Source organism: Lagenorhynchus albirostris, chromosome 8 (assembly GCF_949774975.1).
Source record: "Lagenorhynchus albirostris chromosome 8, mLagAlb1.1, whole genome shotgun sequence".
NCBI classification, from domain to species: Eukaryota; Metazoa; Chordata; class Mammalia; order Artiodactyla; family Delphinidae; genus Lagenorhynchus; species Lagenorhynchus albirostris.
In genome coordinates, this window is record NC_083102.1 from 46,029,609 (window position 1) to 46,042,265 (window position 12,657).

At 38.4% G+C, this 12,657-nt stretch overlaps 1 protein-coding gene across 5 annotated transcripts in view; it reads right to left on the reverse strand.

Moving 5' to 3' along the window:
• Positions 1–12,657, reverse strand: part of PLEKHA8 (pleckstrin homology domain containing A8) — a 115,392-nt gene that overhangs the window by 61,833 nt on the left and 40,902 nt on the right. For all 5 annotated transcript variants that reach the window (XM_060156925.1, XM_060156924.1, XM_060156922.1 and 2 more), the window contains 5 exons: positions 9,659–9,817; positions 8,588–8,628; positions 6,611–6,768; positions 4,107–4,266; positions 3,611–3,696 (listed from right to left, as the gene is read on the reverse strand). In XM_060156925.1, coding sequence (XP_060012908.1) covers positions 3,611–3,696; positions 4,107–4,266; positions 6,611–6,768; positions 8,588–8,628; positions 9,659–9,817 — 604 coding nt within the window. The remainder of the gene's footprint in view (positions 1–3,610; positions 3,697–4,106; positions 4,267–6,610; positions 6,769–8,587; positions 8,629–9,658; positions 9,818–12,657) is intronic.

Consider the following 12,657-nt stretch of genomic DNA (forward strand, 5'->3'; position numbering starts at 1 on the left):
TTCTAAAAAATACTTGACTCATCCAAAAGAAACGCAGGAACAAAGATAGGTAGCTAAAAAGCTAAAAGAGGAAATAAAACAGAATACAAAAAAATAATTGATTAATTGGGTGGAAATCAAGAAAGGAGTAAACAAGGAAGAACACATGAGACAAACAGACAATAAGTAGCAAGATGGTAGAAACAGACAGAAAGATAGCAGGCTTAAATTCATCCAAACAATGTAATTTATTACACTGAGTACAAGAAAAAAACATGATAATTTCAATAAACACAGAAAAATATATTTATAAATTAACTCATTCATGATTGTAAAAAACAACTCAATGTACAAGTCAATTGTATCTATATGCTATTAATAAACAACTGGAAAATGAAATACTTTTCATGATAGCATAAAAAAACATAAAATTCTAAAAGTTATTCCTAACAAAAGATGTGTAAGACCTTTACACGATACAAAACGTTGTGAAAATAAAGAAGACCTAAGTAAATGAGAGATACAGCACATTCACGGATTAGAAGACTCAATGTTGTTTAAGATGTCAATTTCCTACTAATTCGTTTACAGATTCAATGTAATCCTAATCAAAATCCCAACAGGATTTTTTTTTAAAGAAATAGTAAGAAAATCATATATGTTTATTGAAAGGTTTTCAAGATTCATTACTTCAAAAAAAAATCACAATGGGACACATAGAACAAGCTCTCTTTTGTGTCTTATATAATACAGCATGTCTTATTCAGAAATGCCTCTATCTATTCAAAAAAATCAGTTGGTAGTACTTATGTTGGTAGTACTTACTCTCACTAAGTTTTGAGTGGTTTACTGGCTTAGTACAGAAAACCAGTACATTTATCAGAATACTGCATTTTACTATCTTACTCCTTTTTTTATTCCTAAACCATAGTCATTTTCTGTTTCTGTGTATGTTTGGGATATATGTAATGAGATTTATTTTTATTTATATAGAAAAATATTTATGATTTCTCTGATTTTAAGGTTTAAGACTTAAGACTCCTGGCATCTTCATGATAAGAGGGATAACTTGTATTATTGGCCATAACTACTGTGTAGGGTGGAATTGGAGTTACCTTGTAGCTCTCCCATCAGACTGCTATTCTATCCTGCCTCCTACTGTCACACATGCTTATCAAAGAATGTATGGTCCCAGGAATCCTACAGGAAAAAAAAATCCCCTTCAACCTCTAGTCCCAGTGTGTATATAGACTCTCCTTTCTTTGGCCAACTGGACCATGTGGAAGCCACCTGCATGCCCCCCTACTCTGTGGGCTCCACTTTGTCCTTGCTTATCCTATCCAGGAGAGTGAAGAGGAGTCGTGGAAGGAGGATGGGAACTTTGATACCCTCCACACATCTTTGGAAAGGTCCACTCTAGTACACTGACCTCTGGATACGGTCTTGGTTTTTCTCTTTGATCTGTATCAGGGCTCTTCTTCCTCTCTGGGGTTGAATTAGTGGGATGGGCAGCTTTGCTTTTTCCCTTAAAGTAATGGGAAGCATGCATGGCCCATGATTCTTTCCCCCCCACACACACACTGTATTTTATTTTTACAAGAGATAAATAAACTGACACCAAGCATTGTAAATGGATGACTACAACAAAAGCAACAATGATTGCAATTACCAAACACGAAACACACTCATACTATGTCATAATATTGACATTCATTTTAACAGCTAAAATTTATATGGACATGCAAAGGACCTAGAATTGCCAAAACATCTTGAAAAAGAAGAACAAAACTGGAAGAATACATTATCTGATTTCAAGCCTTACACAGTAATTAAGATACTATAATACTAGGATGAGGAAAAAAAACAGATGGTTGAAACAAAAGAGAGTCCAGAAATAGACCCACACTTATAGGGTCAACTGGTTTTCAAAGTGCTGCCAAGGTAATATAAAAGGGTAAAAAGATACTTTTTCAACAAATGGTTCTTGAACAACCAGATAAAGGAAAAAAAAAAAAAAAGAAGGAATCTCAACCCTTACCTCACACCACATAAAAAACTGATTCCAAGATGGATCACAGATGTAAACTTAAAATCAAAAATAAAAAGTGTAGAACACAACACAGAAGACTATCTTCATGACCTTGGGGATAAGCAAAGATCTTTTAGGATACTGAAAGCACTAACTATAAAAGAAGAAAACATAGATAAATTGGATTTAATGAAAATTAAAAACCCTGCTCTTCAAAAGGCATCATTAAGAAAAGAAATGAACAAGTCATAGTCTGGGGGAAAATATTCATAATGAGTATGTCTAAAATGAAATGTTATTCAGAACATACAAAGAACTCTTTCAATTGAATAATAAAAAGAAAATTAACCAACTTTTAAAAATAGGTTAAAGATTTGAACAGACTTCACAATGGAAGAGATAGCAATGGTCGATAACCATATGAAAAAGTGCTCAACATCATTAGTCACCAGAGAAATACAAATTAAAGCCACCAAACACTCACAGAAATGGCTAAAACCAAAAATACTGACACCACCAAGTGCTAGTGAGGATGTGAAGCAACCAGAATATTCATATTTTGCTATTGGAAGTACACAATGGTACAACCACTCTTTATGAAATTACATGTATAAACCCTATGAATCAGCAATTCCACCCCTAGGTGTTTACTCAATAATGAAAACGTGCCCACAGGCACAAAAACGTTCAGAGCAATTTCACTTATAATAGCCCCAAACAAGAAACTACCCAAATGTTTATCAGTAGGAGAATGAATAAACAAAATGGGGTATAGTCACTTAATAGAATACTATTCAGCAATAGAAAGGAATGAGCGACTAACACATGTAACAACAAAGGTGAAAACATTATACTATCAAGAGTATAATAATGCAAGAGTACGTAACATGATTCCACTTATGTGAAATTTTAGAACACGCAAAACTAATCTATGGTGACAGAAATCAGTATGGTTGCCTTGGGCTGGGTGACAGGTTGTGGACTGACTGGCATAGGGAACATTCTGGGGTGATGAAAACATTCTCTACCTTGATAGAGGTGTGGATTACATAGGTAGATGCATTTGTCAAAACTCACTGAATTATAACAGTTAAGTTCTATGCAAGATATACCTTGATTTAAAAAAGAGATACAGAGTTAAGTGGATTATATAGCAAATTTCAACACATTAGCAATTCCTGGTACTACTGGCTCTATAAAAAGTAAATGTAATTTAAACTTAAATAAAGTTATATATATATATTTTTTTAATCTGAAAAAAATTTTAGCTGGTAAAATGTTTTTTCATAGTACCAACAGATTTGAAGATCTGTTCCTCAACGACTTTCACTTTTGCTCTTAAGTAAGATTTCTAGAAAACAGAATTCCCTTTTTTCATTACACAACTCTAAGATCAATATTAATCATAATTAGAAATGAAATGGAAATATGTAATAATGCTTAAGGTCACACAGTTTTAACTATATGTGCCTAGTGATATGAAGAGGTAGATAAGAAGGGTCATCTCACTGTACACATAGTTCAGCATATTTCTACTACAAAATAACTGCAGTGAAACAGATTCTAGGGACTATGAATTTAAGGCAAATCCAGCCATCTTACCTAATACTGGAACCACAGCATAACATGATGCTAAGAATGCTTCTGTGGGAATGCCACCGTCTTCCAGAAGTTCAATGTCACTAAAGCTAAACAATTTGGTGATACAGAGGAGGAAAGATTGAAAACACAACATTAGCATGCTCTGCAGTTCAGAGGCAGTCACGAAAACAGCTGCCCCTCTGTAGGTCAAATCATTTAACCTCATCTCACAAATATGCCCCAGTGACTGTTCTTCTATTATAACACAGTCTAATAAAATCGTTTTCCAAAGATAATCCACCAAAGCAAGCTAAAACTTGTTGACAAGAGTATACTCTCACAATCCAGTTCCTTCTCATCCACTGCTTCAGGCAAGGTGAACAGTAAAGCAGATGCTTGGTATGCCACATTCTCTATTCTGTTAGGATACGCCATCCCCTGAAAGGAACACCAACATTGACTTTCCAGAAGGAAAGCTCGTATCCAACTGTCAGTGATGTTAGAGAGTACAGAATACCTGGTGTTCATGGTACTAAAGAAAGTTGGGATGACTTCTTGGCCTTCTTCCCAGTGGGCTTCTGGAGAGCTGCTTGAGGAGTGGGATTCAGACTGTGCCAAGTGGCTGTCATGATTTCCCAGGTTTTCCTCTCCATCTTCCTTTATCATTTCACGTTGGACTGTAAAGCAGGAGATACCTATTACTAACCTTTTATTTATGTATTATAAGATTACTATATATATATATATATTCATTGTTGAACATTCTTAACACAGAAAAGTATACAGAAAGAAAAATCAGTGAAATACTATACATATACACACAAACAAAATTGAGTTTAAATACATGTAGATTTTCATCCAGCCTGTTTTCACTGAACGGTATATCATGAATATTTTCATTATCATTCAATACTCTTCAAAACATGGTTTTAATGACCATGTAATATTGAATCATGTTTATGTGGCGGGCATTTAGGTAGTTTCTAAAATTTCAGTATTATAAGTAGAGTTGAGCCTCAATATTAGTGTATTCTGTCTTTGTGGATTTGCCTACTTGCTGAAGTTTATTTGTAATACTAAAATCAACGCTCATGGCACTCTTGCAGTCATTTTGGATATGTGCAGAGTGGTGAAAAAATTTGAGTTACCTGACACGCATGTTCCCAGCTGAGGTCGAACAAGGTGACACTCTGCCTTCTTGTTTTACCTTTCATACTGTACACAAATGTGTTTATTTAGTGCCATTTTTTTTTTGCATTCCTGTGCATTTTGTTGTTGATTTTGCTGTTTAAAAGGACCCCCAAGTGTAGTGCTGCCTAGTGTTCCTAAGCACAAGAAGGCTGTGATGTGCCTTATGGAAAAACACGTGTTATATAAGCTTATATAAGATAAGCTTTGTGGGCTTCCCTGGTGGCGCAGTGGTTGAGAGTCCGCCTGCCGATGCAGGGGACGTGGGTTTGTGCCCCGGTCCGGGAGGATTCCACGTGCCGCGGAGCGGCTGGGTCTGTGAGCCATGGCCGCTGGGCCTAGGCCACAGCAGTGAGAGGCCCGCGTACCGCAAAAAAAAAAAAAAAAAAGAGATAAGCTTCGTTCAGGCATGAGTTATAGTGCTGTTGGCCATGGGTTCAATGTTAATGAGTCAACAATCTATATAAACAAGGTATCTTTTTTTTTTCCTTTAGGAGGAGGGACTCTTTTCTTTTTAATTTTTATTGGAGTATAGTTGATTTACAATGTTGTGTTAGTTTCAGGTGTACAGCAAAGTGAATCAGTTATACATATACATATATCCACTCTTTTTAAGATTCTTTTCCTATATAGGCCATTACAGAGTACTGAGTAGAGTCCCCTGTGCTATACAGTAGTTCCTTATTAGTTACCTATTTTATATACAGTAGTATGTATATGTCAATCCCAATCTTCCAATTTATCCCTCTCCCCAACAAGGTGTCTTTAAACAGAAACACACAAAACAACAATATGTTCTGATCAGTTGATGAAAATGTGAAAAGAGGCTTGCGGGAACCTAACCATGTATTTCCCCTAGGAGCAACGGTTCAGTATTTTCTAATTCAGTGTTTGCAGTGACTTTATAGAACAAAACTACCATGAGTAATGAGAATTAACTGTAATGTCATAAAGGACATCCCTGTCCATATATATTTGTCTTTAAATCTGACTATTCCCTGAGGACAAATTCCTAGAAAAAAATTATTGGGTCAAATAAATAATAGTACTGTTTTAACAGAAATTCTCCTGTCTATTACTTACTCAAGGGATAAGACTTCAGTGATGTATGGATTGCTTGCTGCAGGTTAACAGCTATGAAAATGCATCTTTTCTTCCCCCCACTCACCAGAGGAGATGAGGAGGAAACTTTGAAAAAAATTTTATTTTCAAACTATTTAACACACACTTATAACACAATTAAAAACTCTAAGATGATTGTCATGGACTGATCTGAAGTTGGTTTTAGTAGTTAGAACCAATGAAATTAGTAAATCGAAAAGGGCAGCACTTTCAACTACAGGTTATTACCAAAAACTTGGGAATTTGGCTTGATGAACAGAGATGGCCAGGCGAAAGTCTGATGGTGGTTGGTGAATTCGGACATCCTCAGGCCTCACCAGAAACCAGGAGGATGGAAAACTGAACTGCCATAACTCTGAAGACTCTTAAGTCTCACATCATAGTCTATGTTCAATGGACTCTGAAATTCTGAGCAGAAGGCCCTAATACTCATACTCTCTAAAAAGTCAGCACAGACAGCTACAGCTCACTGAAGCCCATGGACATCACAGCTAAGAACAGTGAGTGGGAAACTCCTCTTCATTCTGCCTTTTCAATAGGGGGGTCAGGTGGGATGGCAGAACGTTTTCAAGTGAACTCTGTTATCTTACGAACAGCTGCCTCGGGAGCTACCTAGCACGCTGTCTTGAGGTCAGTCCCTATCAAGTGTCGCATCATGGATAATGAATCAAAGCCCCATGATCCTTTTATTCACATCTTTTTTGTTTTTACCTGTTATATTATCATCTGTATTTTCTTCACTTGATATGCTGCGATCTGTCTCTGCAGGTTTCAAACATAAGGAGCTCTTGTTTTTCATTAGGATTTCTTCATCATCATTTATTTCCATATGTAAAGATCCATTCTCACAACTGTTTAACTCTGTTTGCCTAAAATTTTTTTAAAAGGAAAAAAGCCAAGAAGTCCAATTATTTGGTCACAAATAGACTGCACAGATAGATCCTATTCTGAGGGATGGGGAAGGGTCCACAACCACAATTACCAACTCCTTTTAACACTGATTGAAAAACAGAACTGTTAAATCAAGCCAAATCTCTCACCCCACCCTCCTGCCTCAAAGGCGGGTATCCTCCTGTCCTGGGAGCAGGCCTGTCTCCAGGCTGAAGTTCAGAGACCAAAGAGCCATTCATGGCTCTTCATGCACCCTCAGCTGACTCCAACTTCCTGCTCCCCACCAGCAACAGGAAATATTCACTGAGAGCACCTGGGTTTTCAATCAGCTTTTCTACAGGTACCACATTCAACACTTTTTCTCACTTGCCTCAGCTTCTCCCTGGAAGGTTTTTTCCTCTCTCCTCACCTCTCAAATCACTGGCCACTTCCATTTGTTTGCCTAGCAGTTAACTGTCTAGAAGCCACAGCTGTGGTCAAGGAAGACAAAAAAAAAAAAAAAAACCCAGGAGGACACAATACATCCTGAGTATCTGTTGCTCTTTAAGGTAACATAAAAGGCTATTTAACATGCAAGTGAAATAACTGATTCTGTTAAAGGGACAATCATAACATCTTATTATAAATAACTAGACTCAGCCAAATTAGAACAAAACCATTTTCTTCTAATACGAATAAAGGGAAAAGGTCCAAGCTACATGTGGACTCCAGGAAAAGCATTTGTTTTTCTAAAAAAATACCGTATTTCAACTTGGCAATTAAAAATATAGGAGTATATTGATGAAATACCTCAAAAGAAAAAAAAATCTACAAAGATGTTCCTAGTAGAAATATTTAGATCAGGAGAAAATTATTAACCAAATTGGGGAACAATCCTTGTACTAAAGAAACAAACAACTGTATATAAAGAGATGAAAATATTAAATAACAACTTGAAAGGACAAATACATGGACAATGTCAAAATACAGGACTGCTTATATGAAATAATAACTGAATAAAGACCCTAAATAATAGGAACACAACTGTGTAAACGTGTACTTTTTTTCAGTAGTTCAGATTTTGATATTATGTTCTTTTTCCAACCTGTAAAGCTACCTAGGATTTTTATTTTTCAATGAAACAAAATAGCACTGTCTTTTCTGATAAAACCACATTTAAATCAATGCTCGGCTCCTTCACAAGAGAGGAGGTTCCAATACTCAGTACAACAGAGAAATGAAAAGTTATTAGCTGTGGTGGGTGAGATCCATATCCTGGGGAAATGCAAACATCTTCCCTAGTAGTCAGTGCTGAATGAAAGATTTGCAGTGCTTCAGGGTCACCTCTGGTATCATCTCAAACCATGAGAAAAACCACCACATGATTTCTTTTCTTTTCTTTTTAAAATTTATTTATTATTTTTGGCTGTGTTGGGTCATTGTTGCTGCACATGGGCTTTCTCTAGTTGCAGTGAGCAGGGGCTACTCTTTGTAGCTGTGCATGGGCTTCTCAATGCGGTGGCTTCTCTTGTTGCGGAGCACGGGCTCTAGAGCACGTGGGCTTCAGTAGATGCGGCGCGTGGGCTCTAGAGCACAGGCTCAGTAGTTGTGGCACACGGGCTTAGTTGCTCCGTGGCAAGTGGGATCTTTCCGGACTAGGGCTCGAACCCGTGTCCCCTGCACTGGCGGGCGGATTCTTAACCACTGCACCACCAGGGAAGCCCACCACGTAATTTCTTAAAAAAAAAAAACAAGGAATACCAATATCCTTATTTTTATATTTTTAGAAAGAAGAAAAAACAGAAAATGTTACTGTACCTTTCCAATGAATTATGAATTGGTACAATAGGATGTTTCATCTTTAAAAGAAGCAAAGAAAAGAAAATACACATGTTAAACTCCCAACAGAATATATTTAGAGTTTTATCACATATGAAAGTGGTAAATATGATCATAACACACACTGCCCCACTCAAGAGGAATAATTTTAGGTCTTCCCAAAAGAAAGGAGTCATTGATCCCAACCAGTCTCAAATAAGGATACCCAAATTTCTAAGAAAAAGGAAGATGGTCTTTTGAAGGGCCTAATTACCGTATTTATACCCTTGGTGGTTAGCTTTCTTGTAATTACTATTACACTCATTAAATATTATTAAATACCAAACTATGATACAGCATTGTATCAAACACTGGAAGCATAAAGGTAAACAGTATGGGGTTCTTGCCCTTAAGGTACTTTCAATATAGAATAAGGCTAAAATAGGGGTATGCGTAGAGGAGGAACTCTTAGCCCAACTAAGGGATTCAGGGAAAGAGAGATTAAATTTTAAAGGATGAATAAGAGCTAAGCAGGGAAAGACAGGTGAGAAGGGCATTCTTGGTACTGGGAAATGGCCCAAAGAAGTGGGGGAGCTACAAGCAGTTAATACGTTCAAGCCAGTTATGAAAAAGAAAGAGGTTGGTGATGTGGGAAGGGGCTAAGACGTTTTGACTTTAACCTGTAGGCAATGAGGGAGCCACTAAAAGTTTTAGGTGAAGTGGCCCAATTTACACTGCATGAACAGAAACACTGTAGGCTGCCTGGAAGAGTCGAGTTGAAGGCAACTAGTTAGAAGGCTATCACCAATCTCAACAAGACTCCCTGGACAAGGAGGCTGGAGACGAGAAACTAGCTACATCAGAGAGAGACATGTTCAGGTGGTAAAACTGCCAACACTAACTGACTGGATACAAGGGACTAAGGGCATATATAATAGTGGACATAAAAGAGAGTCCACTACAAAAATGTCTTTATCGGTTGCCAAAGGGTGATGGAGAACTTAGCTCAGTATATCACTTTCTTAACTTTTCATCATGCCCTACTGCAGCCAAGCTGACCTGGTCTGTTACCTTGTTGGACTTGAGCACGGCCAGCTGAGGTGATCCTGGGGGAGTGCGATAGAGCAGCTCAGAAGTGAAGGCTGCGTTTGCGATCTGCATGCATTCTTCCAACGTCTTCAGAAAAGTATTGCAGGTTGATTTCAGCAGAGTTCCCACATCAATTCCCTCCTACAAAACAACCAGGGTGAAGATTCCTTTACCTTGCCAAAAAGGAAAAAGCCCAGTTGTGGAATGTCCTTAGAGGTTTTATCCAGCTAATGATGGGTGATAACAATAATCATGTACCCGTCTATTTTGCTGGACAAATACGGGTATCAGTTATAAAAGAAAAAGACTGAGCAAGGCCAACTTATCTATTAATCATACTCAAGCCTTACCCTCAATCTGCCCTTCATGCTCACCCACCACTCCAACTGAAGGCAACGACTTCTCTCAACTCAACAACACTATATGACAGCAGTATGTCAGGTGCTAGGCGCTGAGCCCTTGTGGAGTTTGCGGTCTCTAAGGGGTGGCAGACACCAAACAGAATTACATGGACTGAAGACCAGGGGGATCAATGGAAAAATGTCTCCCACTGTCTGAGTAAAAATGAAGTTCTAGAATAGAAGCATTAGAAACCACAAATCACAGTACAGATGAGTCTTTCAGTACAGATGAGTCTAAGAGGTTTCAGCAACTGGAATTATTCTGAATATCTAATCATTTTTTTCTCCAAGTTATTTCACTTGCTCAGGTTGTTTTTCCTCTGGATATTGATAAGTTGTTCAGGAAACTGAGGCTACCCCCTGACTAGAGAGTTTGGTAACCACATCTTAGTGGCATTAGAGTTACCAGATTGGGCCCAAGATGGAGTCACTCATGCTAAGTCTCACAACAGCAAACCAAAAACTTATCCAAGTTTCTATGCTGGGCTCTCCCAGAAAAGGCAGGCCTAGGTCAACCAATCAGTGCTTGCCTGCTCAGCACAAGTTAGTGTACTGACCTGGCTCCAAGACTTCCCTTTGCTCCATATAAGAAAAGTAACCCTGCTTTAACCATTCAGCGAATGCCCAGTATAACTTCCTTGTTCCTGCTCACTTTGGTCCATAAAGATCTCTAGCCTGGTATAGCTCTTCACAGCTCCTTTCTACCTGCTAGACTGGACGCTGCCCGATTTATGAATTGCTGAATAAAGCTAATAAGATCTTTAAATTTTACTCAGTTGAATTTTGTTCTTTCACCATAGCCTCTGTATTTTCCTCAATTTTGTATTTCTAACAAGCTAGATGTTACTGGTCGTGAACCACTATTTTTCAGACACCAATTACAATGTGTGGTTTTTTTCCACACTACCAAGAAATTCCTGGACACCAGCCGGGTGTCTTACAATTCTGACACAATTTACCTGGAAATAGTGTCAGATCTCACAGGTTAAGCGCTCAGTCCTACAAGATTGCTCCCCACCCCCACTTCAGACACCAATGGCAAGTTCAGGGTGTCACTTGTGCTACTGACTGGCCCACTCTAGACTGAAGATTCCAACAACCCCCTCCTTGTGTTTAATTACTTTGCCAGAGCAGCTCACAGAACTAAAAGAAACATTTAACTTATTAGGCTGCCAGTATATTATAAAAGCATATAACTCAGGAACAGCCAGATGGAAGAGATGCATAGGGCAAGGCATGTGGGAAGGGGCTTGGCGCTTCCATGCTCCCTGAGTATGCCACTCTCCCCAGTCAACACATATTCACCAACTCGGGAGCTCTCCAAACCCCATGCTGTGGGTTATGGAAGCTTCATTAAATGGGCACGATTGATTAAATCATTGGCCAAGGGTGACTGAAGTCAATCTTCAGTCCCTCTCCCCTCCCAGGAGGGGAGGGGGTAAATGAAAGTTCCAACCCTCTAATCACTTGCTTGGGTCTACAGTCAACCAGAGCCTCTATCCTTAGTATTTTCCAATTAACATAACAAAGACACTTTTTACCACCTGGAAATTCCAAGGGTTATTTTTTGGAGCTCTGTGCCAAAAACTAGACAAAGACCAAACATATATTTCTTATTATAAATCACAATATCATAACCACAGTTTCATAAGCAAGTTCCCAAGGCACTTACTATAAACACTTCCTAGAATTAAACATTGCTGTGTTCACTTTTTCCCTTCCTACTAGAACAGGGCTTCTCTACCTTGGCATCACTGGCATTTGGGGCTGGCTTACTGGAGCAGGGGATATAGGGGGAGTGGCTCTCCTATCCATTGCAGATATTAAGCAGCGTCCGGCCTCTACCCCTTAGATGCCAACAGCACTCCCCCAGTAGTGACAACCGAAAGTGTCTCAGACGTTGCCCAATGTCTCCTGAGGAGCAAAACTGCTCTGGGTTGAGAATCAATGCTCTAGTCTCTAACATCCCAAAAGCAGGACTGAAGTGTTTTGGTACCCCTCCCATCTCCCTCCCGCAGCACAGTATCTCGTACACGATAGGCAGTTGCTGAATGAGTAAGAGAGACCCCCAAAAAGTGAGTGAAAGTGAGTTAAACCACCTTTATTAGAAAAACTTAGAGCACATATATTACTAGTAGCATAGTGATACACTACCTAAGAAAAGTAATTTAAAACCATTAATTATAATCTACAGATTCTTCATTTTGTGGGCACTGTTTTTCAGATAACTTCTCTGAGAGCAGAGCAGAGACCCCTCTCTGGTTAATGTGAACCATTCAATACATAGCTTAACACCAGATAGATCTTTTAATATATGTTTTAGAATGAGTAAATAACAATTTCATTAATAAATGATAAAAATCGCAATCCTTGCTGATGATGGAGAGAAATAAAGCTGTGTCTCTATCTTTGAAAGCACTAGTCTCTACTCAAGCAGAACATCTATTACGGTGAAATAAAATCCTGTTACAGTCTCATCAGAGGTGACAGATACATATTACTGACAGACATGATGCTGTCACCTTAGGAGCCACATGCGTAGTATAGAAATGGCTCTGCCAGACAGCTAAGGCTATATTT